The 23,720-nt window shown below is 43.5% G+C and overlaps 1 protein-coding gene across 1 annotated transcript in view; it reads left to right on the forward strand.

The window, feature by feature from the left end:
- The window catches only part of LOC310671367 (E3 ubiquitin-protein ligase RNF213-like), a 92,507-nt gene that overhangs the window by 64,830 nt on the left and 3,957 nt on the right, over positions 1-23,720 (forward strand). Inside the window, exons 40-61 of the mRNA XM_083427157.1 lie at positions 3,096-3,216; positions 3,507-3,607; positions 4,927-5,109; positions 5,589-5,746; positions 5,834-5,942; positions 6,225-6,339; positions 8,347-8,567; positions 9,795-9,981; positions 10,514-10,636; positions 11,339-11,449; positions 11,657-11,899; positions 12,137-12,218; positions 14,201-14,235; positions 14,538-14,632; positions 15,506-15,665; positions 16,687-16,867; positions 18,914-19,002; positions 20,786-21,037; positions 21,987-22,119; positions 22,543-22,623; positions 23,147-23,327; positions 23,457-23,658. Of these exons, the coding sequence (XP_083283283.1) occupies positions 3,096-3,216; positions 3,507-3,607; positions 4,927-5,109; positions 5,589-5,746; positions 5,834-5,942; positions 6,225-6,339; positions 8,347-8,567; positions 9,795-9,981; positions 10,514-10,636; positions 11,339-11,449; positions 11,657-11,899; positions 12,137-12,218; positions 14,201-14,235; positions 14,538-14,632; positions 15,506-15,665; positions 16,687-16,867; positions 18,914-19,002; positions 20,786-21,037; positions 21,987-22,119; positions 22,543-22,623; positions 23,147-23,327; positions 23,457-23,658 (3,163 nt within the window). The remainder of the gene's footprint in view (positions 1-3,095; positions 3,217-3,506; positions 3,608-4,926; positions 5,110-5,588; positions 5,747-5,833; positions 5,943-6,224; positions 6,340-8,346; positions 8,568-9,794; positions 9,982-10,513; positions 10,637-11,338; positions 11,450-11,656; positions 11,900-12,136; positions 12,219-14,200; positions 14,236-14,537; positions 14,633-15,505; positions 15,666-16,686; positions 16,868-18,913; positions 19,003-20,785; positions 21,038-21,986; positions 22,120-22,542; positions 22,624-23,146; positions 23,328-23,456; positions 23,659-23,720) is intronic.

Below are 23,720 nucleotides of genomic sequence, written 5' to 3' on the forward strand. Positions count from 1 at the left end.
ACTTCCTGGTGCAACTTGACTTCTCCGCGACCCTTCCCCTCTGCAGGGAGGTGGGACCGATTCGGATGGTCCGCCCCCGCCACTTAATGGATCCAAATGGTTTCCAGAGAGTGGTAGGGGATGCTTTCTCCCATGTTGATGGCCTTTCAGCTGATTCCCTGGTGGCCCGCTGGAATGTGGAGTTAACCAGGGCTATTGACTGTTTGGCTCCGATTGCATGGAGCCCGGACAGCCCCGTGGTTTTCCACAGATCTGAGGGCAATGAAACAATCGTTGAGACGGCTAGAGCGCCGGTGGCAGATGACCCATTCTGAAGCTGACCAGACACGGGTTACAGCTCAGTGTCGAGCCTACCAAGTGGTGGTAGCGACGGCGAAGAAGACTTTCTTCACCGCCTCTATTGCATCTGCAGAAAACAGCAGCAGGAGACTTTTTCAGGTGGTCTGCAATTTAGCGGAACCACCTACTACATCGGGGCCCAGTACGGGCCACATGATCTCCTGCAATGATTTTGCAAAGTTTTTTGCAGATAAAGTCGCTCAGATTCGGGAAGAGGTAGACGCCACCATGGGAGCAGGGCCGGGGCGGGTTATTAAACTGCTTCTTAAAAAACCATCTTTAGATGCGGCCACGATGGCCAACTATCGCCCAGTCTCAAATCTTCCATTCTTGGGCAAGGTGATTGAGTGGGTGGTTGCTGAACAACTCCAGGCACGCCTGGAAGAAGGAGACCATTTGGATCCCTTCCAGGCGGGATTCAGGCCTCATCACGGAACTGAAACTGCCTTGGTCGCACTGGTTGATGATCTCCGGCGGGCTAGGGACAAAGGTGAGAGCTGTTTCCTAGTTCTGCTGGATCTCTCAGCAGCGTTTGATACCATCGACCATAACATCCTTCTGGACCGTCTTGAGAGGCTGGGAGCTGGGGGCACTGTCATACAGTGGTTCCGCTCCTTCCTCCTGGGCCATGTTCAGAAAGTGGTGGTGGAACATGAGTGTTCAGACCCTTGGGCCCTCACTTGTGGGGTGCCTCAGGGTTCTGTCCTCTCCTCCATGCTTTTCAACATCTACATGCTGGGAGAGATCATCAGGGGGTTTGGGCGGGGTGATCATCAGTATGCGGATGATACCCAGCTCTACCTCTCTTTCAAATCAGAACCAGTGAAGGCGGTGACGGTCCTGTGTGAGTGTCTGGAGGCGGTTGGAGGATGGATGGCGGCTAACAGATTGAGATTGAATCCTGACAAGACAGAAGTACTGTTTCTGGGGGACAGGAGGCGGGCAGGTGTGGAGGATTCCCTGGTCCTGAATGGGGTAACTGTGCCCCTGAAGGACCAGGTGCGTAGCCTGGGAGTCATTTTGGACTCACAGCTGTCCGTGGAGGCACAGGTCAATTCCGTGTCCAGGGCAGCTGTGTACCAGCTCCATCTGATACGCAGGCTGAGACCCTATCTGCCTGCGGACTGCCTCGCCAGAGTGGTGCATGCTCTGGTTATCTCCCGCTTGGACTACTGCAATGCGCTCTACGTGGGGCTACCTTTGAAGGTGACCTGGAAACTACAACTCATCCAGAATGCAGCAGCCAGACTGGTGACTGGGAGCGGCCGCCAAGACCATATAACACTGGTCTTGAAAGACCTACATTGGCTTCCAGTACGTTTCCGAGCAAAATTCAAAGTGTTGGTGCTGACCTTTAAAGCTCTAAACGGCCTCGGTCCAGTATACCTGAAGGAGCGTCTCCACCCCCATCGTTCTACCCGGACACTGAGGTCCAGCACCGAGGGCCTTCTGGCGGTTCCCTCACTGCGAGAAGCCAAGTTACAGGGAACCAGGCAGAGGGCCTTCTCGGTAGTGGCGCCCTCCCTGTGGAACGCCCTCCCACCAGATGTCAAAGAGAACAACAACTACCAGACTTTTAGAAGACATCCGAAGGCAGCCCTTTTTAGGGAAGCTTTTAATGTTTGATGTATCACAGTATTTTAATATTCTTTTGGAAGCCTCCCAGAGTGGCTGGGGAAACCCAGCCAGATGGGCGGGGTATAAATAATAAATTATTATTATTGTTGTTGTTGTTGTTGTTGGGATTTTTATATCTCACCAGCTGCGAAGAGCAGCTACATTGTTGACATCATGTGATGTCTCTGAGCGTGAGACAGGAAGTCTCTGCTAGTTCTCATGTAACCGGAGAGTTACTTTCGCTTCTGAGTTGAAGAGTGAGTCGAGTTGTAGACTTCTGTGTTTGCTGCTCAGGAGAGCAGACATGCCTGTAAGTGCTGCGTGTACAGTCTGTAAATAATGTAGTGAGTAGACTACTGACTGTCTCTTTCTTCTGTGATGGGATACCAGAAGATGAGTGTGCTCTCAGGATGGAGGGGTCGATTATTACTGGTCTCTCTGGACTGAGGGCAGTTTCCAGCCAGAGAGTGACCACCGGAGAGAAGCCCCTTCCCAGGGGCGTTTTTCCAACAGTTATATTAAGAACGGAGCATGTTCATCTTTAAAAAAAAAAAGTTCAGAAACTGGAAAATTCATTTCCAGGTTTGAAGTATTCAGGTTCCAAGTAGTTCAAGAACTAAGCTGTTCGAAAACCGAGGTACCACTGTATAGACCATTAATCCCCAGTATTAAACCAACAATTTGGGAGATGACTGGCCAAAGCCTTTTGCTTTCTTTACTTATAAACTCTTGATACAAGATCTTATTTAAGGAGTTCTAATGGGTAGAACTATGTGAGATTGCCAGCAACCTTGATTAATATTCAAGTTTATGTTTTGATTTCCTGTGCCTCATTTGGTTTTTATGACTACTTTACCAGAAAGCCTTTCCTGATATACTAAATGATTATTACATTGGCCTGCCTCTCTACTCAATAAATCTCACTCACAACCTGTAGATTCCGCCTGTTTCAGTAGCAGAATTTATTTCCTGTTGAATTGTAGGTGAACTGTAATTCCACCTCATCCACCTGCAATTTCTATCCAGGCCCCATCTTCCTCAAAAATGGTGACACATTTTCTCAAGTTGCTGTTTTTGCGCAAACATTCTTTTGAAGAGCTGGGCAGGTTGTCTAATTCTGGATTTCCTCCTCAACACAGGAGCCAATGGAATAGGATTTTCTCACTGTCCCTCTTTGTGGAACATGTTCTCCTTGGAGTAGAAATGCAGATTCCAGAGGTGAAGAACCTGGTAAAAAAGTTCACCTCACGCCTTGGAGAAGTAAGAATTCTATTCTCACTTGGTGCAAAGCATCTATTTATTGTACTAAGGAAGTAAGCAACATCCTTTTTATTTTATTTTTTTAACACAGAGCATCAACATCATCGAAAATTCACAAGGCAAATAACATAAAACATGAGAATTGTTGTATCGAAACCAGTATTAAAAGCATTCGACACAAAGACCATAACAGAGCAGTGTTATTGTACTGTGTTTAGTTTTATCTGTATGTTCCTATACTTTTAAACTTCACTTATGGAATGTGATACTATTGCTTTTGTTCTTTTTAGTGTTTTCAAGGGGGTTCAGACATTAAAACCCATAACACATTCTGTGCAGTCATGGATATCCTATGTCAGTGCAAGGAGGATGCCAGTTCAGTGTTTTGCAGGTAATGCCTTTGGGATGAGCCCATTCCATTTTATGAGAGTGCCTTTTCGGTTCCCCTTGGATCCTGGAACTGGTGGCAGGCTATGTAATCCTGCACTCATTATGATTAGGAAGGGGAGAGAAATGCCACTACCAAGCCCAGATGACCTCACTAGTGCAAATTCTCAGGCATCCCTGCAAGCAGTGGTTCAAGTCCCTTCATGCTCACGTGCACTCTTGGAACATAGTGCACAAAGGGAAGAAATGAGAGTCCTCTTAACACAGTACTCACATAGCTCCCTGTGCAGGGCTTACAGACCTGCTGTGAGGGAGTGGCTCACCAAACAGGGCAGAGTACATGGGAGAAGGGGTAATATGACCCCACGCACCTTTTGCATTCTTAGCAAAAAAACCAGTCATGACAGAGGTAAAAGAGCAGGAGTAGTTTCTTAATCGCTCAGCCACAGCAACAGACAGGTGTTGGGTATGTTGTGAGGCATTTGCCTTTTGCTCCCACCCCCAGCTTCGGTGCCCACACATGGATGCCATGGATGGATGCCAACAGGGCAGGGACTGCAGGAGGAGCCACTGGCGGAGGAACAGGGGTGCGGGGGGAGCGCACCGCCCCCAGCGGCACGATCCCGGTGGTGTGCCATCGCGGCTGCTCCTCCCCCCTGCGCTGGGCGCCACTCCCCCACAGGTGGCGCATCATGCCCCTGGGACACAAGCCACCCCCCTGGGACGCGTGCCAGCCATGCCCCCGCCTTCTCTCCACCCACCCCCTGCCAGAGCTTGAAGCTCTGCTGCTGGGAGGAGCTTTAGACAGATGGAACACCATACATTTTATATTTAAGTGTACAACCCTTTGATTGTTTGTATGTTTTGGAACATGCTGTATAGACTGCATGGACCAACCCACCCTTTTGGCTCTTTCTTCCCCTTGGCTACTAACATCACACACACACACCATACACACATCTTGCTATTTTGCCCAGTAAGCCGGTTCTGCCTAGTAGCATTCCTGCAGACCTCCCATTCCTCACTTCCTTCCTTCCCACCCTGCTGTAACTGCCTCAGACATGTCAGCAACAGCACCCATCCCTCTTGTGTGCCTTGAGACCTGCCAACTCATAGTCAAAGGAGCACTTGGTGTGCAGGCATCTTGGGTAGGACACCAGTAACTGCAAAATATATAGGCACTTATGATGACTCAAGAACAGCAATGGAACAGTCAAAGAATTTCATGTAGCTCCTAAGCCTGTTTCCTTGTTGCTGACCTGGGCAGTGAGCTATAATTAAATATACATTAAACCCACATACATGTTTGTGTTATATTCACAGTTATGGCTTGAGGCCATGTCCAATTTGTTTGGAAGATCCTAGGGAGCCAGTCCACCTTCCTTGTGATCATGTGTATTGTCATCATTGCATAAAACAACGGCTGGTACCAGGAGAGATGCGCTGTCCATTTTGCAATGTTGAACTACCAGATGACTTTTCTCCCAAAGTATCTGAGGAGATCCGGTAATGCCTTATTGATTGATTGATTGATTGATTGATTGCATTTATATCCCACAGCAGTTCTTAGTTCTGGTGATAATTTCAGCTTCTGGCCCTTAATTTCTGAGGATTTAATCATTCCCTCTGTTATCAATGTTTGTTGGAGAGGGGACGATCTTTGGGAAGCTAAAATGGCATAATTCACACACATCAAGGTGAAATTTACAGTTTCAGGGGTACCCCAAGTTTTGCAAAAGTACATAAAACCTTTAGAAAAATGCCTTAAGGAGCAAACCTTCAAAACATAGCAATGTGTAATGAAATGGTGTATCCTGCAAGAAGGCATGGCTAGTTGGATTGACCCCTAAATTGGACCTTATTTGTAGGTCCCACTTATAACACTGTTGGCCATGCATTTTTTAGCGTTGCACACAAACTATGTGATGCAAGTTCTGCAGTCAATTAGATAAGTAATTCTCCCCAATTCTCTTCCACCACCACAGTGTTGCCATTGAAAAAATGACCCGGTTCCGCAAGTGTTGCAATCGTTTTTTCATAGAGCTGGTTTCTACTATGTGCTTCAAAGACAATGAGCCCCCAGAAGAAGCTGTGATCCAAGAGCTGCTGAACCTCCTCTTTGTTCACAAGCCGCTTTTGAAAGGTATGTTCATGTGCTCCCAGCAATTTGCCCTTCCCTGAACGTATTGACTTCTTCATGTCTCTGTACCATGTTTCATTATTTCTTTAGATTCAAATAATGACAGTGTGTACACAAAAACTCTATCCCCCTTTAACGACGTGGTGGATAAAACTCCTGTAATCCGTTCTGTGGTGCTAAAGTTGCTTCTAAAATACAGGTAAGGAACTTTTATCTGGGACACGCAATTTGGGGGCAATATACCTTGCTTCTCCTTCAGTGTTCACCCCACTGATACCTGCTCTGATTTCCTTGATGTCTTAGTGGTCCTCATATGAGTTCAGCTATTGCTTTTCTGAAACTCTGAAGGCTCTCTCCCTTAGCCCTGTTGTACAACATCATCTGAATGCATACTTCTGACAGTGGAAGTCTCCTTTCATTTTTAGAATAGAGAAGCATGTGCCTTGTTCATTAATAAGGGGAGGTTTCTCTTTTTCTATAGTTTCAATGATGTGAAAGTCCATGTTCAAAAATATTTATCAGAAGCAGAATCAATATGCAACCTAGACAAAGAAGACAAGACAGTACTGTACATGCTGTTTGCCAGCTGCCTTGAGGTAAGTATATTTGCCCCATACCTTTTCAAGGTACCTCCAGATGTTTTGAACTTCCAGACCTGTGCTGTGCTCCTTGTATACTTTCAGTTTCTTTTTGCTCTGCCAAAGTCTCAGGTTGTGTGGCTTTTCAGAAACAGAGATGCAGTATCTGTAAGGCCAGCTCTGCCTGTATACATTTACAGGAGAGCAACTGATTAGACTAGGTTTTTTTGGCTATCTGGTCTAATAAATTGCAGTGGTCCATTGTCTTCTGTGGAAAAATGAGAAGCAGCTACAGTAAGAAAAATGAATGAACAGGCTGCTGTGCCTCATTGTGACTAAGTGAGTTCTGCTTGAGGAGTATTTGGAAAAATGTGGCATGCTTCTTAGTACTTAAGGCTCATGTGGCCCTTTCCCCCACTTAAGTGAAACTTGAATAAAGAACAATTAGGAAAACCTTCCCTTCCTAATTAACCAAACTGGTTAAAGAAGGGTAAAAGCAAAGCCTCTGAAAGTGAAGCCATTCCTTAGAGCCTTCGGTATAGACATGACAAAGTCAAATAAAGCCTTTCCTCCTCCCAGGAAGGGAAGGGGTTGTGATCGGGAGACGATTCCTGCTTCAACTCCAGGGCTGGCGTGCCACGCCCCTCCCCGGTTGGGCACCCAATAGGGAAGCTCGGCGGGGGCGTGGCTTGCTGCTCAAACGCAGCCACGCCAGCCATCCCCACCATTGCACACACATTTTCTTTGAGTCACCCACCCTCCACTCCCTTTAGATTAGCTGTTCCTGAGACTTTGCTATGGACCTCTGGTTGGTCACCCTGTTTAACCAGGGGGCCTGGTAGGAGTTTTTTCCAATTGGCTAAATTGGCCCGGCCTCTTGGTTTTTTTCGCCTACCTCGTAGCAACCGTCACAACTTTCATGGTATTTGACGGTTAGGCATTGGAATGTGTTGTTGGTGTTTCGGGGGGCAAGGTGTGGCAATCACCTTCCCCGACAATTTTGGGTATTCCGCTAAAGGAATCCAGCGGTCATGGATCCTGTCTGATGCCCATGTGGCGGGGGGCCATGGCACGACCCTCGGTGACATCAGGAAGAGAGCCTATAGTTGGATTAGCATCAACAGGCTTCCCCTACTGGTGGTTAACCCCTCCTCAGGCTCACCCCTCTATGAGTGGGTGGAGTCTAATGTTCCGTGGTCCAATGCCTAAGCCAATACCTTCTCACATTCTGTAATCAATTAAGTTGTGGTCTTTACCTTACCCATTAACCTTACATTCTGTGTCCACGTGTCTTTACTCCCCAAGCGGGGATCGGGTCCTCGAATCACAATTATGTCCACCCAGCCAAGGTTTCAAATGCCTCTGCAAATTCTGTAGTGGTTAAGAGCGGTAGTCACATAATCTGGGTAACCGGGTTCGCGTCTCCGCTCCTCCACATGCAGCTGCTGGGTGACCTTGGGCCAGTCACAGTCTCTCAGCCCCACTCACCTCACAGAGTGTTTGTTGTGGGGGAGGAAGGGAAAGGAGAATGTTAGCCGCTTTGAGACTCCTTAAAGGGAGTGAAAGGCGGGATATCAAATCCAAACTCTTCTTCTTCTTCAAGTGGATGACTAGGGTCTCTTAAGATTCTCCCTACAATACTAAGGGCTTATCCACACCTCCATTTGTCACTTTCCCCTGGGAAAACCCACAGTTTAGCGTTGAATCAGAACCAACAGCAACTGAGTTTTCTGCAGATTGCTGTTTGTTCAGATTTAGCGCTAAAGAGCTGGTTTTCCATGGCAAGGCAAAGGCAGAACCTCTTGGATTTGTGCCTACAAAGCATGGGACAAACAGAAAACTGTTTGGACCTGTACTTTCTAGGCATGGGACAAGGGGAAATGTGGAAAAGCCCTGAGCACTTTATTTTCTAGCAGTGTCAATGCACACAGTAATAAGAAATGCTTCGTTCAATAGATTTAACAAAGATTGGTATGGTGAGCAATGGTGAGCAATAACTGGAAAACATTATGTTTCATTTTTCAGGATTCTATGTGTGAGAAATTGGGAGCCTCCTCAGAGAAAAGCAAGGCAAACTGCCTGAGAGAAGATGGACGCTTCCTAACAAACTACATAAAGCAAAGCAGGAGCAGCCATGAAACCTCTCAAAAAGTCACCATTGAGTACTTGCAGGGAGTGGCCCACACCCGCCTGTGTATGGATAGGGCTGCACAGCTGCTCTTTGAACTTCATGGAACTTCAGGCAAGTGGGATTCTGTTAAACTGGAATAAAATATGTACCAAATAACTGGTGTATGAAAGAGTTCCTGCCACTAGATGAATTACAGGATGGGTTTATCCTTTGTGTCCATATTTAACAGGGGGGGGGGGGAATACTGGTTCTGTGCTTCTGTAGTTGTGGTTCGAGGACCCGACCCCCGCCCCGTGGAAATGAACACACAAGGACACGTGATATATGGTTTATGGGCATGAAAAGGCCACAACTTTATTGGTTACAGCAGTGAAAAAGGTATTGGCTTAGGCATTGGATGTCCACCACAGGGGTTGAATCACCAGGGGGGCGGAGCCTGTTGATGATAATACAACTATAGGCTCTCCCCTGACGTCACCAGGGGTCGTGCCATGGCCTCCCGCCAAGCAGGCATCGGACGGAATACACGACCCCCAGATTCCTTTAACGGAATACCCAAAATTGAAGGCTTAGGCCGATGGCCACACCTAGCCTTCCCACACACCATAACGCAATAATCCAATGCCTAACCTACCCACCAATACCACAAAAGTTGTGACGATTGCTACGAGGTAGGCGAAAAAACCTCATGGCCTACTGCCATGCGGAAAAACTCCTACCAGGCCCCCCGACTAACCAGGGCGACCAACCTAAGGTCCATAGCAAGGCCAATACCCTAAGCTAAAGGGAGTGGAGGGTGGGTGACTCTCGGCGAGACGGAGTGGAAAGAGGCTGAGGAGAGGGCTGGCGCTGCAGTTTGAACTTGGCTGACCACACCCCCCAGCGGCACCCGATTGGGTGCCGGTTGGTGGGAGGAGCGCCAGCCAGGGAACAGAAAGGCAGGGGGCTGAGCCCCCTGCTGTGGGCGGTGCTCAGGCTCCCGTCCACAACCACTCCCCTCTCTTTCAGGGAGGAGAGTCTTTGTCTTTTGCCTACCAGTAGATTTGTGCTCTCTTTTGAATGCAAAGCTTTGTATGATATTTGTTATTCTCAGTGCTTCTGAAAGTGTTGGGTCAAGGTAAAGGACCCCTGGACGGTTGAGTCCAGTTAAAGACGACTATGGGGTGCGGCGTTCTCCGCTTTCAGGCCAAGGGAGCCACCGTTTGTCTGCAGACAGCTTTCCGGGTCATGTAGCCAGCATGACTAAACTGCTTCTGGCGCAACGGAGCACCGTGATGGAAGCCAAAGTGCACAGAAACATAATTTGGAAGCATTTTCCTTTTTCCTTTCTCTCTCTAGCTAGTAGTCAAGAAACAGAGAAGCAACACTACCTGCAAAAAGTGAAGCAGTTCTGCAGTCAGATTCAAAATGACTGGTGCCGAGTTTACCTTATCCGCACACTTACTAAACAACATGGGATGGAGTTCACACAGAGACTTTCTAATGAATCCGAGTTTAACTGGATATTTCCAGCAGAAATAATTCAACAGGTAGTACAGCTCTTTCTTGAGCACTTACCATCTTATTAATTCTTGGGCAGTAGTTTGGATAAAGTAGAAATGGTCAAATGGTGTGTATGTTAAGGGGAATTTATTTTTTAAAATGAATGTGTTTTGCTTAGGCTGAGAATGTGATGACTTGCCCAGAGAGGGTAGTGATTAAATGGAATCAAGGTATGACAAGGGCGTCTTCCAGAGATGCTTTTAAGTATAGTGAATCCTGCTTTGTACCAAAGAGTTCATACTGAATGACCCATGGATCCTATCATAGTGATATGATATTCATACAATTTGCTTTGATGTTTGCGTATTTCTTATCTATGGTTTGTCAGGGTTTTTACACATTGCTATAATAGAACAGCAGAGTCCCTTTCCCTCCTCTCAGCTTTCTTCCACCCCCCAACCTCATGCCCTCTTTTATTTTTTTTAAGCAACAGTGTTTTCATGTCTGATATTCAGTTGTATCACATGCTATACAGTGTTTAGGCTTTAAACAACTGACTTTTTGTGCTCTGTGCCTCAGAAATCTCACTCCAGTCAGATTGATCAGTTCCTGGTACATGGCAAGAACTATAAAGTGGTGCGTGATGCTTTGGGAAAAGCAGTGATAAAATGCCAGGTGGATGGCATTGCAACAGCCTTGAAGGTACAGCTATTTAATTCTGGCCAAAACAGCTCTTCCATATTGACCTAAAGACGACTGTCTCTGATTTTGTAGCATTTAGGATTTCATGTGCTTCTGGTGATTTTCCATTCCTTCCTTCCTTCTAGATCTGGGCTGTATTAAAGTGGTTTTCGTACTTATCTTTAAATTGTCCCAAGCTGTATTCTGATGCTCTCTCCCAGGGCTTATCAGATTGCAAACCTTTATTGCATTGACTGGAATGTTAAGGCTAGCAAATAGGATCTGAGCTTCAGTGTACTGCATGTCATATTAGAAACATTGACTCTACTATAAAATCATTATTAGTGGCTGATTTTCTTCACAGTGCCATTTCATAGTGTGCTTATATATATTGTGTTCCATATTGGGGTGGGGCTACCTACAGGGAGAAATTTGGCAAACTGAAATATGTTTGCTATAGCTGATAGGACCTTATTGACAAATTGGAAGTTTCAGGAAACCTTTTACAAAAGGTGTGCCTTTTGTTTCCTTTTTGGCACACATATATATTCTATAGATATATTTGGACCAGTGCACTTTTAAAAATATTTGTGATCTGCTACTTTTTTGTTTTCTGCAATGCCCAACAGTAATATCCATGACTGCTGCTAGCTAAAGATGTAAGTTTTACTCTTGGTAATCTCTCTTTCTTGCCCTCTTCTCCTCTCCACATTCTGATTTCAGGAGAGTAATGGCTCCAAGTCTTCCCAGGCTGTTCATTTTCTCTTGGCTGTCTTCAGAGAGTTCACATCTCTGTATGGATGCAAGGAGCCAAGTCTTCATCCGAAGCAGAAGGTAAATGCCTTTGTCTTGGTGCCAGTTTGCATATTGCCTTGTGCACAAGTGCTGCTTCCTTAGGAGAGAGGAAGATTTAGGATATCAATTATAGAACTGAGCAAAGGCTGTCGTTTCCCCCAACTTTCATTTGAAAATCCATTGAGGTGAGTCTAGTTGACAAATCTCAACTTACTTTTTTGTAAAATAATTTCCTTCTTATTTCAGCAACGTGATGTTATCAAGGAGTTCATCCAGAGCTCCAACGTTCTTCCTTCTCCAGAGCTGAAGAGATTTGCAGAATCTCTGATGGATAACCATCCCCCCTCACTGGCACTGAGCCCCCAAGATTCCAGCCACAAGAGGGTAGTGATTGAAATGGCAATTCACACTGCTGCTGTCTTGCTGTCTGGCCAGAATCGAATCCTTGAACCTCTAAGGAATCTGGCATTCTCACCTCATACCATGCAGGTAAAGTAGTGAATGTTCCATTTTCCTTTGCAATTCCCATCAGTTCCTGCACTCATTACTGTTTTACCTGCATTTCCTGTTTGTCTGCCATCACACAGAAATAGTCCTCTCCTGCATGCAAGCATAACACACTTTAGCACATGGTGAAAGACTTCAACTGAAGATCTTAATACATGAGCAGGAGGACACTGCATATTATTCTAGTTCCACTTTGATATTCTCCTCCTCCCCTTCCAGGGTGCTTTTCTGCCAACAATGCCAGAAGACTTACTGGCTCAGGCTGTGGGATGGAAAGGAACAGCAGGACTTCGATTTTATCGTATGTACCATGCTCAAGCTTGGGAGCAGTCTAGAGAGCTATTTTTTCTCAGTGGTGTCTTGTCCCCCAAAAACTGTGGAAATAATCCAGGGAATGATGGGGATTGCTTCGATATATTACTCTCCTGTCAAATTACTGTGTCGTATCTATCCCTTTAGGCACAAAGACATATGGTTAAGTGTCAGTGGGTGGTACCCAATTCACTCATTCTTTTAGTGCAAGGATTTCCACTTCTGCAGCAGATTTTTTCCCCATCTTTCCTCCCCATGCACCCCCGTGACCTCTTCAGAACAGCTTCAGGAGGCTGAGGGAACCCCAGAACAGCCCACAGTCATTGTGCTGACAGAATGAGCTTGTTGAATACCACCCAGTGTGGACTTTTTTAAAAGAATCTTGATAGTAGTGTTAACTTCTCAGAAATGTGTAGTAATAAAAAAAAACCTTTAAATGTACTTTGTGCAAGTGAAATAAGCAGACCTGAAACATTCCAAGATATTTTGATGTGTACCATGGGAACAAGTAGCAGATAGATAGAAATATCCTATTTGTTTCTGAAAGCATCCAGAGGTGTTTTGAAATCAGATTCTGTTGTCAGAATCAGCAGGAATTTGTTCATATTTGCCCCATCATGCATCAGTTTGCACTAGTTTACATTTTATTGCATTTGCCATTTTACTGCCCAGTAACTTAGCTTGAAGAGAATAAAAAAATTCCTTCCAGTAGCACCTTAGAGACCAACTAAGTTTGTTATTGGTATGAGCTTTCATGTGCATGCACACTTCTTTTTTTTGGGGGGGGGAACTCTCTGCAATCTCTTTTTAACAACCCTGAACAATTTAGTAGCAAAAGTAGCAACCTCACTGCTCAGCTGTAACTAGTTAACTTACGAACAAGCACAGGTTCCAGTACCAATATTTGAAGGACTCTCCTACTTCTCTTCATTCAGAGAACTGTCCATTTATTCCTACTCTGCTTCCGGCTACGTAGCCAATTCCTGATCCACAAGAGGAGCTTTCCTCTAATTCCTTGAGTGCTAAGCTTACTCAGGAGTCTTTTGTGAGGTACCTTGTCAAAAGCTTTTTGAAAGTCCAGGTCCCTCGTGTCAACCATATAATCTCTCTATGCTTGTTCACACTCTCAAATAGCATTAATAGGTTTGTGACATAGGACTTGCTCTTGCAGAAGCCATGCTGACTCTTGATTCCATGCTGGCTTGTTCTTCTATATCAGGGACATCCAACTCCCAAGAGACTGTGATCTAAAACTGGCAGTGATCTCAAAGTTGTTGAGCTTTTTTTTAAGGAGGGCAGTGACAAAAAATAAATAAGCAATAAGTCATCCCGCCAGCGGAAACTCCCGTCTTCTGCTCTTAAAATCATTTGCAGATAGAGGAAAGAGGGAGGGGTGGGGCCGAATGATCCTTTTCACCCACGGACGAAAATGAACCCGCGATCAACTTCTAACAACCAAGGGTCAACCTGTCGATCGCTGTCGACCTGTTGGACATCCCTGTTCTATATGTTTGGTTATTTTATATTTAACTCCATCAGGTATAGGGCAGGGGATGAGTTTTCGATAGGTTAGAATTTCCTGTGTTCCATTGATAGTACCATTGTACTGAGGCCCTGCTTCATGTGCCGCCTCCATAAGAGGTCCAGAGGGTGGCAACACAAGCATGGGCCTTTTTTGCCGTGGCTCCCCGATTGTAGAATTATCTCCCCAGGGAGGTTTGCCTGGCACCATCATTATACACCTTTAGGAGCCTGCCAAAAACTTTCCACTTTAAACAGGCCTTTGGTTGATTGACATCCGATGCCCTTTAAAAATGGGGGGGAGGGTTATTGGGTTGTTTTTGTTTTTATTTTGATATGTATTTTGTGATTTTATATTGTGAGTTTATATTGTGAACTTCCCTGTGACCTGCAGGTAAAGGACAAATGAATGAATAAGTAAATAAATCCTTTCTTTTTTCCCCAAATTAGTATGTCCAAATGGCCATCCCTGCGCTGTTGGAGAGGTAAGAGCTTTCACAGATTGTATGTATATTCTGGTTTATTTCTTTAAAAGCAGTCTGTGCTACAGTTTGTGTAGCACTTCATTCTCCTTCAACATTCTGTCATGTTTTCAAGGGCTGCTTTGTAAAGCAAACTAAATCAGAACTTTGCTGTCTGTGTGGCTTTTGCTTGTTTGTTTGTTTAGTTTAGTTTAGTTTAGCAATTGCTTAACATTTTGGAAAATAGTTGAACCTTAGCCTAAGCGTTACCAAGCAGAATTACTTCAGTTTTCTGCTTCTAATATTCCCTCCCTCTCTCCTTTCAGTGTGGCCGTCCCATGCAGCGTGGTTTATGTAATGAGTGTGGTGCTGTAATAGGAGGTGAGAAACACATACCAGTGGAAGACTTTAAAGAAGCATGGTATGTTTTTATGTTAGCTTTTTGGAATGTGGAATGGCATATACTTTTTTAGAGTGTTCCCTAAAGATTGGGAGGTGGGATATTTGCAGCTATTTAGGGTGAATCTATTCTAGAACAGGTCTCTGCCCCATCAAGGTATAACAACTTTAGAGGTAGAAAAAACTAATTTACCTTCCTAGAATACTGCAGTGATTTCCAGTTCACCTATTTCAATGGCCATGTTCATAAGAACAACCAAAGCTTCAAAACCTTCTATTTAGGAAGTTGTGGCTGTCCCCTCCCCTATCCTTTCCCCTCTTCCTATCATGTTCCACTTTTGACCCAAAGACCCGGGCTTGTATTGAGCTAGCACTCCCTATTTTATGTCCAAAGTGGAGAACTGTGGCTCCCGCTGCTCACAATTATCTGAGAGTAATTCTCAGTTGGACTTACTTCTGAGTAGGCATGTATAGAACAGGTATTAACAAACAAGAAAGAAGCCAGGATCGTACTATGGCTTTCCTAATTTCTTAACTTTGAGCCACCACCCCTCATTTTTATTTATTTATTAGAAGTATTTCTACATCTCTTTATATAAGGCATGTCAAGGCAATTTACAGGATAAACAGTTCACTAAAAATACAACAACGGCATTAAAAACAAATAATTAAAGCAGTGTATACAAGTCAAGGGGGTATTTTAAGTGGAAACATATATAACAGCAAATAATGGTATTTTAATATTTTATATACTACGTATGTAATATGTTTGTATCTCTTGTTTTAGTGTGATGATAATTACTGTCTGGATGTCTGGGAATCATAGAATTTTTAAGCGCGGAAAAGTACTGTTTTGTAGCAAGTGTGCACACACTGTATATATTCTTCTGTACAGGAATATTCAAGACAGGTCACAAACCGGCCATGTGCTTGGACCACCTGAAAAAAGAGAGGCTAAGGTTGCATCTGAGAGGGAGATGTCTCCAGCTGTCCTGATTCTGATTCGCTTGCTCACTCATTTGTCGCTGCTTTTGGGAGCCACAAAAGATCACCAGGTATTTTCAAATAAAACTAGGAACCACACAATTCTGTCTGAAAAGCATTGCTGCATGGAAACTAAGAAAGCATATCTGAAATGGAGCTCAATTTTTAAAAAAAGGTTTACTCTCAGTATCATGTGAAGGAGATGATCGGATGCCAGCAGGACTGGCCTGGGATGTGTTTCCACTTGAGGCAAAGTGCCTCACTGGGGTTTTTTTAAAGTATTTTTTTTAAAAAAATGTGGTTGTTAACGATTCATGCAGAAATGCATTTGTTACATTTCAGTAATACATGGAGGGAAAGTAACAAGCTTCATATATGGATAAATGCTTCCTAGAAGCTGAAAAGGTACAGTAGTACATCGGTGTACAAATTTAATCCATTCCAGAAGTCCATTCTTAAACCGAAACCGTTCTTAAACAGAAGCACACTTTCCCTAATAAGGCCTCCTGCCGCCGGTACCTTTCCACCGTTCGGCTTCCGTTCTTAGACCGAGGTAAAGTTTGCAAACCAGGACACTACGTCCGGTTTTGCGGAGTTCGTAAATCAAATAGTTCATAAACAGGGCTGTTCTTAAACCGAGGTACCACTGTACTCGGTTTCTCATACTATAGTGGACACTTGTGGTAGACAGTTCATTACAATAGACCTCTGGCTTCCTCAGGGATGAAATCATTTATCACAGTTGTCCAACAATTTGGCATCAGGTGGCATTGACATCACACAGATGCCTTCACTATACGCTTTCCAGCACCTCCTAAAAACATTTTTGTTTAGACAAGCCTTCTCATGTATTTAGAATGATTAGTTTAAATACCCCCGAAACGTATTGCTGGTTTTTAATTTTTAGAAATGTTTTTATTGTTTTTACTAATAATCTTTCTGTTTTATTCTTTTTGTAAGCACTTTGAGATTTTTCACTAGTCAAGCAGCATATAAATTTTATGAAATAAATAAATGACTGACTGTTACTCTGCATGCCTTGCAATAGAACTGCACATTGATTGCTCTGATTATTGCTTTCTGTTGTTGAAGTCCCTGCTACAGATCATAAAACCACCAGTTGAAGATCCAGTGAGCTTTCTCATGCAGCATATTCTTAAGGACTTGGAGCAACTGAAGAATACTCAAGGGAAGAGTGCTGATGAAACCACCAATGTTGTCCATCTCATTCTTTGTAGCCTTCTCAAGGAGCCTCACCAACAGACAGGCCAATGTAAGGAGAGCATCTTGCAGCATGTGGCTGCTTACATAAATCAGTGATAAAACCCGCAGCATAGACATCGGCATTGTATTTCAAAGGTGGTAGTGGCAACAGCACACAGCTTTCTAAAATGGCCCAGTTTGCGTTATTTATTGTTCTGTATTTTGCTGCAAAAGTCCCTTTCAGAGCTATGTAGGGTTGAACTGCAATATTGATTATGATAAAGCAAATAATTATAGGATGTAGTAGTAATGAATGGTCATATAGATACATTGCTTTTAAAAGCACCTTGTTTTTAAGACTATATTGTAGGAAGTGCTGCAAATAATCTTAAATGACTGCCCACTTTACATAGCTACCCCATCCTAAATTCAGTATGATCACATCTTGTGCAGGGGTTATGTTCTGGGGATGGTGTGTATATGCAAAAAGTGTGTACTTGAACCACCCCCATGCGACCATCCTTACCTTCTGGAGCAAGCATGTTGAATGGGCCTTACCCCTTTTAAGCTCTCAGTCTTGCTCTCTGGGCTTATCATCATCATCATCATGTTGCTGCCATCCAGACCTCTTGTGGAGGAGGCACATGAAGAAGGGCCTCAGATAATGATAGCAGGGTACAGCTCAGTTTGTATGGCGAGAGGCAGTCACTGAGGTATTGCAGTCCTTTAAGGCTTTATAGGTCAAAACCAGCACTTTGAATTGAACCCGGAAACTAACTGACAGCCAGTGCAGTTGGACCAGGATCAGTGTAATATGCTCAAACTGTCTTGCCCTGGTGAGCAACCTGGCTGCCGAATTCTGCAGCAGCTGAAGTTTCCAAACCATCTTCAGAGGCAGCCCTACGTATAATATGTTGCAGTAATCAACCTTGAGGTTGCCAGAGCATAGAGTACAGAAGTTAAGCTGTCCCTGTCCAGATAGGGGCACAGCTGGGCCACCAGCCAAATTTGAAGGGAGGCACTCCATACCACTGAGGCCACCTGAGCCTCAAGCGACAGCAAAGGATCCAGAAGTACCCCCAAGCCACATACCCATACCTTCAGAGGGAGTGTAACCCCAACAAGAGCAGGCAACTTCCCATCCATCTGGTCTAGGGAACAGCCCACTAACAGTGCCTCAGTCTTAACCTGGATTGAGCTTCAGTATGTTGGCTCTTGTTCAGTCTGTTACCAAGGCATCTCAATGGTCCAGCTCATCCACTGGCACACTTGCACATGTAAAGGAGTAGAGCTGTGTGGCATCAGCATCTTGCTGACAATATACCCCAAACCTCTGAATAACCCCACTCAGTGGTTTCATGTAGATGTTAAACACCAAAAAGGACAAAATTGAACCCTGAGGAACCCCACATTGAAGGCTCTACTTCCCTCCCCTCATGAGATCTCAGAGGCCATCCAACTTCCTGTCAGATCTCATGAGAGCATCTTAAAAGCTTGCACAACAGCATCCCACAGCCTGGTCAGCAAGGCAGAGAGCTTAAAGGCTCTTTCAGGTCCAGGAAAACCAAGTGCAAAAGGAGCTTTTAAGTTCTCCGCTTTGTGTGCACTTAATTTGCACAAATTCAGCTGGCTGGCTTTCAGCTGCACAAGGTTGAAATCACACAAGTTTTGCATGAAGGTACGATTGTACTGTAAGGGACGCGGGTGGCGCTGTGGGTTAAACCACAGAGCCTAGGGCTTGCCGATCAGAAGGTTGGCGGTTCGAATCTCCGCGATGGGGTGAGCTTCCGTTGCTTGGTCCCTGCTCCTGCCAACCTAGCAGTTCAAAAGCACTTCAAGTGCAAGTAGATAGATACCTTCTCTGGCAGGAAGGTAAACGGTGTTTCCGTGTGCTGCTCTGGTTTCGCCAGAAGCGGCTTACTCATGCTGGCCACATGACCCAGAAGCTGTACGCCGGCTCCCTCGGCCAATAAAGCGAGATGAGCGGCGCAACCCCAGAGTTGGACACGACTGGTTCTAATGGTCAGGAGTCCCTTTACCTTTACCTTTACGATTGTACTGTAACTTCATGCTAGGAGAGAGAGGGGAATGACACACAATAAATGTTCTTTTGCAGGGAGATCTGACAGTCTACTCTCTACAAAGCAGTACAGAAATGATTGGGAAGTAGTTGTTGCTCAAAATGTTGTTCGTCCAGAACTAAAGGTAAATAAAATTAAGTGCATCACTAACAGTACACTGATTTAATTATTGATCAATGGATCATATGTATTCCATTGCTAAGCCATGTAACAGGTATACAGAACAATGATGTATGCCTATGACTACAGTGAAACACTGAACATGTATTTTACCTGTTTATGCAGAAGCATATCTGAATATGTAGACAAGAAATATTGTGAGTGCTGAGTGTGATATGATTTGGACCTACATCTCAAGGGAGACAATAACATTCAGCCAATGAAGTGCAAATAGGCATAATCTTTCGGAAGAGATTACCATGCATGTTAGCAACATGAGAACCTCATTTTTTAAAAATCTGATTTAATGAAAATATGCAGGACAAATGTAAGTGAAACAGTATGCCCCTACTATTAGTTGCACATGTAAAAATCCATGGCAATATTGTCCTTGGCATGTAAAACCTCTCCTGCCATGTTCCCCTTAAATTTCAAAACAGGGATCAAGGAGCTGTAAAGACCCCCCCCCCCAAATCAAATAATGAGCAGCCACTAACAATAATTTTCTCCCCCTTTTAAAATCTGTTCCACATATGTGTACTTTTAGGGAGAAATATTTCTCCAAATATTGTCATATATACATCTCCCAAGATAGATGCCCCAGTTGTGGTTTTGATTTTCAGGGCTCTTCTGCCCTCGGAGACCAAGCTATGTGTTGGAGAACATAATCTACTTTCAAGGTGATTTTGATACCTCTTTCATGGCACTCATCCATTGGCTCTGCCATCACTGGAGCTCTCTTCACTTAGTGCAATAAATTACTTTAACATGAGAACATGGATAAGGACTTCAGCTACACTTCCAATAAAATCTCTCTGCATTCTTCCTTGCCTTCTTAAATGCCTTTCAAATGGAAGCTAGATTAGTGAATGCTAACACAGTTGCCAATCATAATTGCAGGTTATGGAACTGAGGCATTGATGCTAAATCTGCTCCAACCTAGCTAGTATTCTGTTTACTGGCAAACATATTTTTGGTGACTTTTAGAGAATTGGAGAGTATTTAGAGAGTTGGAGAGTATTGTTGGAGACTGACATGGAAAGGGTTTCTCAAATCCTTCCAAAAATAAGGAAAAGAAGGTCAGAACTTTTCATTGCTCCAGTAGAATCAGAGGTGATACCACTTCATCTTAGGAAGGCACCTGCCCGATTGGTTCAATTACATTCTGCTTGTATATTTCTAAATAAAGTGAAACACAAAACCTCCAGTGTTATCTCCTTGGAGAAATCAGGCATTTTTAACAATTTAGCGATACCTTTGTTGGAACCAACCAAAATGTCACAAAAGTGTGGCAAGCTTTTGTGTTCTTCACAAAAATGATGAAGAGTTCTGGAAAACTGTGACATTTTGATGGGTCCCAAGAAAGGTATTGCTTTACTGTTGATTTTGGAATATATTCATAGTTAATGTTCTTCCAAGTGGACACCCGTAAGCTGGAAGCTCTTTGTCCTTCAGAAATTCCACTATCACATAAAGAAGACTATTATTATTGTAACACCAAATTTTACTTGTGCTATTCTGTTCTTTTTCCTGGTATCCCTGGCAGGGGGCACATTAACAATGTTTCATTTTACTACTTGCTTATTGAACAAAAAAATCAGTGAACTACCATATTTTTTTACTTAAGAATATTTGTAAAACACAACGCCCTATTTATCAGAATGCCTGACATGATGGGAGGCTTTTGTTTTCTTTTTAAGAAAGAGGCCACTTCTTATATTGACTCGCTTTCTTTTACACCCATGTAGTTTCTGGATAAAACACTTCTGGATGTGAATCAACAGATCAGTGAAGATAAGACAATGGCTTCCAACTCAATAGCAAAAATTATATATGGTGACCCTGCAACCTTCCTGTCTGAACTACCCAGCAACAGCACTGTACACTGTTCCAGGATGTGGAGCTGCAGGAAAAAGATTTCAGTTGAGCACCTGGAGCATGTTGTCCAGCAGAAAGATGGCAAGGAAACGGTGCCCATCTTGTGGAAGTTCTTGCAAAAGGTGAGCATGTCCAGTTCTTTATCAGTGGCCCTGGCATGGGATATATGAGTCAGAAACAATAGTGCAGGCACTAACGTGCAGGCCGCTCTTCATAATGAATGTGAGCTAATCTTCATAAATAAAGGAAGTAATACAATACACAACCTTGCATCTTCCTTTCACTTTGATCTTAAGAACAGATGCTCTCCTGTCAACTACTTGTCAAAAGCTGATAACTTCAAACAATGCAGGTGGTTTGACCTTTTTAAAGTCATAGATTAATCTGTACTATTATTCTCACTCAAATACTATTTCTACCTGTTCACTTGAAGATTAATCATCATTCTTAGTCTGGAGGCTCCTTAATGAGCACATTCTCCAAAGGTTTAACTAGCTAAATGATACATAAAAATAGGATTCTGGGGAGTTAGGAAATGACTTGTATGGTACTGCACTATTACCTAATCAAAACTTCTCATAGTTTATTTACAACTAATGAGTAGAAAATAATAATATGAGGGGGAGAAAGGTTGTCAAATTTTAATACACAGCCCTCAGATAAAAATGACTCCTTTCAAAAATTAATGTGATTTTGATCAATCCCGATTTCACCATTAAAATATAAATCACAATGGGGAAATTGATTAATTTGACAACCCTTGAGCATTCTTTTTGCTCAGTATAAAAGCTTCTATTTCACTTAATACTACTGTTAACTAAAGTTTGTGTAAAATGTTCTATATATGTTCTTCAATACTTATTACATCAAGAAAATGTATGGCCTGTTGCATAACATATCTTGGAAATGCTTTTTCAAATTCAGCAAACTTCATACTTATCAAGTGGAAATGTAATCCTATTTAAAAACTAGCAGAAAGTAGAAAAAGTAATTCAATAAGTGCAGAGGAGGTTTAATTCAGGTATCTTCAACCTTTTCCATCTGACTTGCCTTACTTTGCTTCATTTCTAGGAAGCTGAATTGAAGCTGGTGAAGTTTTTGCCAGAAATTCTGGCCCTGCAGAAAGACTTGGTGAAGAGGTTCCAGAACATTTCTGAGCTGGAATACCAAACAATTAGAGATTTCCTCAACAAGACTTCACCAGGTGAGACTGCCATGCCATAGATCAAGTTAACAAAGCATAAATAGCATTAAGGCAAGTGATTCACACCAAGTTTTAAACTTATAAAACAGCCCCAATGACAGGAGAGTTTGTTAACTTGTGTGCAGTATATCTATCACTCTATACCCATTGCATGCCTAAAGGAGAAAGGCAGATGGATTCCTGGGGGAAACCATCACTTTTCTGATTTTGGACATATTGTGTACAGTCAAAGTACATGATATAGGCATAAAGGACACAACAGAAGTACAATTAAGGATGCTGAACTAGATGCCCCCCTCCAGCAGGGCTGCTTGTAGATTCTAATTCTTTGTAACACATCTAACTGCACTTGAGGCACTCTTAGAAAGAGCTACAGAACTTCACAGTCTTGACTTGCAGTTTGTTTCCTTATGCTTTCTGCAGAATTCAAGAATCTTATGAAAAACAGAGTGAATACATTTCTGGATGTATGGAACAAGCTGAGATTATCCTTGGAAACCCACGGTAAATTGCCAGTTTACATTGTTAAATTTAATGTACTAAATGCATTCTGTTAGACTGGGGAATATCTTAGGAAAATGTGCATAATTTTTATGCAGACTTTTGCTTATAAAACTTCAAAAATGTAAATAGAAACAGGGCACACTGAACTTTCATCCACCCCTATCACCCAAATGAAGATCTGGTCTTATTTATTCATGGCAGGCCAAACTTTCCCTTTTATTTTTTAACTTTGAAAGAAACTCTCTAGCCTTATCTGTTGAGGTCTAAATAAGCTATTCCTTCTAGTATTCTCTCCCTTTGCAATACTCGTTTCCCTTTAACATAGAGAGATTAATTGGTAGGATGTAACATGATCCATTTGTTCATCCAGAATGCCCAAGACTTGCTTCTGGCGTTCAGAAAGTATTGGAGTCAACAACTGATGATGATTTTTTAAAAAGCCAGAAATGATCAAAAAGAAAAGGGGAGCACCCACCAGTGGTCTGAGCTTGTTGCTCACTGATGTTTCCTTCCTCCATTGCAGGTGAAATTAAACTTCCCAAAGGTTATTGTGATACTGACTTAACCCTGGAGAGTGAGTTTGAGATCCTTTTGCCTCGCCGACGTGGCCTAGGCCTTTGTTCCACTGCCTTGGCTCGTTATCTCATTGGCCTACACAATGACTTTGTCTATGCCGTAGAAGGAGATACAACAGATGCCATAAGGTATGCCTGTGTATGCATCTGTTAGAATCCACACTTCTTCTTGCAATGTGACAGATAGCCTTATCTGTTGCTAAATCAGCAGCAGAGCAAGATTTCTCATTCGTGTGCTCTCCCTCCCCTTCTAAACAGATACTCTGTCAGCCCTGCTGAAGTGACAGATCTACATGTGATCGCTTACAATGTGGAGAGGGACTTGATCCCATTGATCCTGTCCAACTGCCAATATAGCATGAAGAAAGGAGGGGAGGCCCTCCAGGAATTTGATCTGGAAAAAATTGAGCAGCAACTTGCTAGTAGATTCCTACAGGGGAAGCCCTTAATCACATTGAAAGTATGTATAAAAGGATCATGATGCTGCCACTTAGCTTTCTTGGTGCCTGTAAGATCCATCTC

This window comes from Podarcis tiliguerta (genome assembly GCF_965153285.1).
Source record: "Podarcis tiliguerta genome assembly, chromosome: 2".
Classification (NCBI taxonomy): Eukaryota; Metazoa; Chordata; class Lepidosauria; order Squamata; family Lacertidae; genus Podarcis; species Podarcis tiliguerta.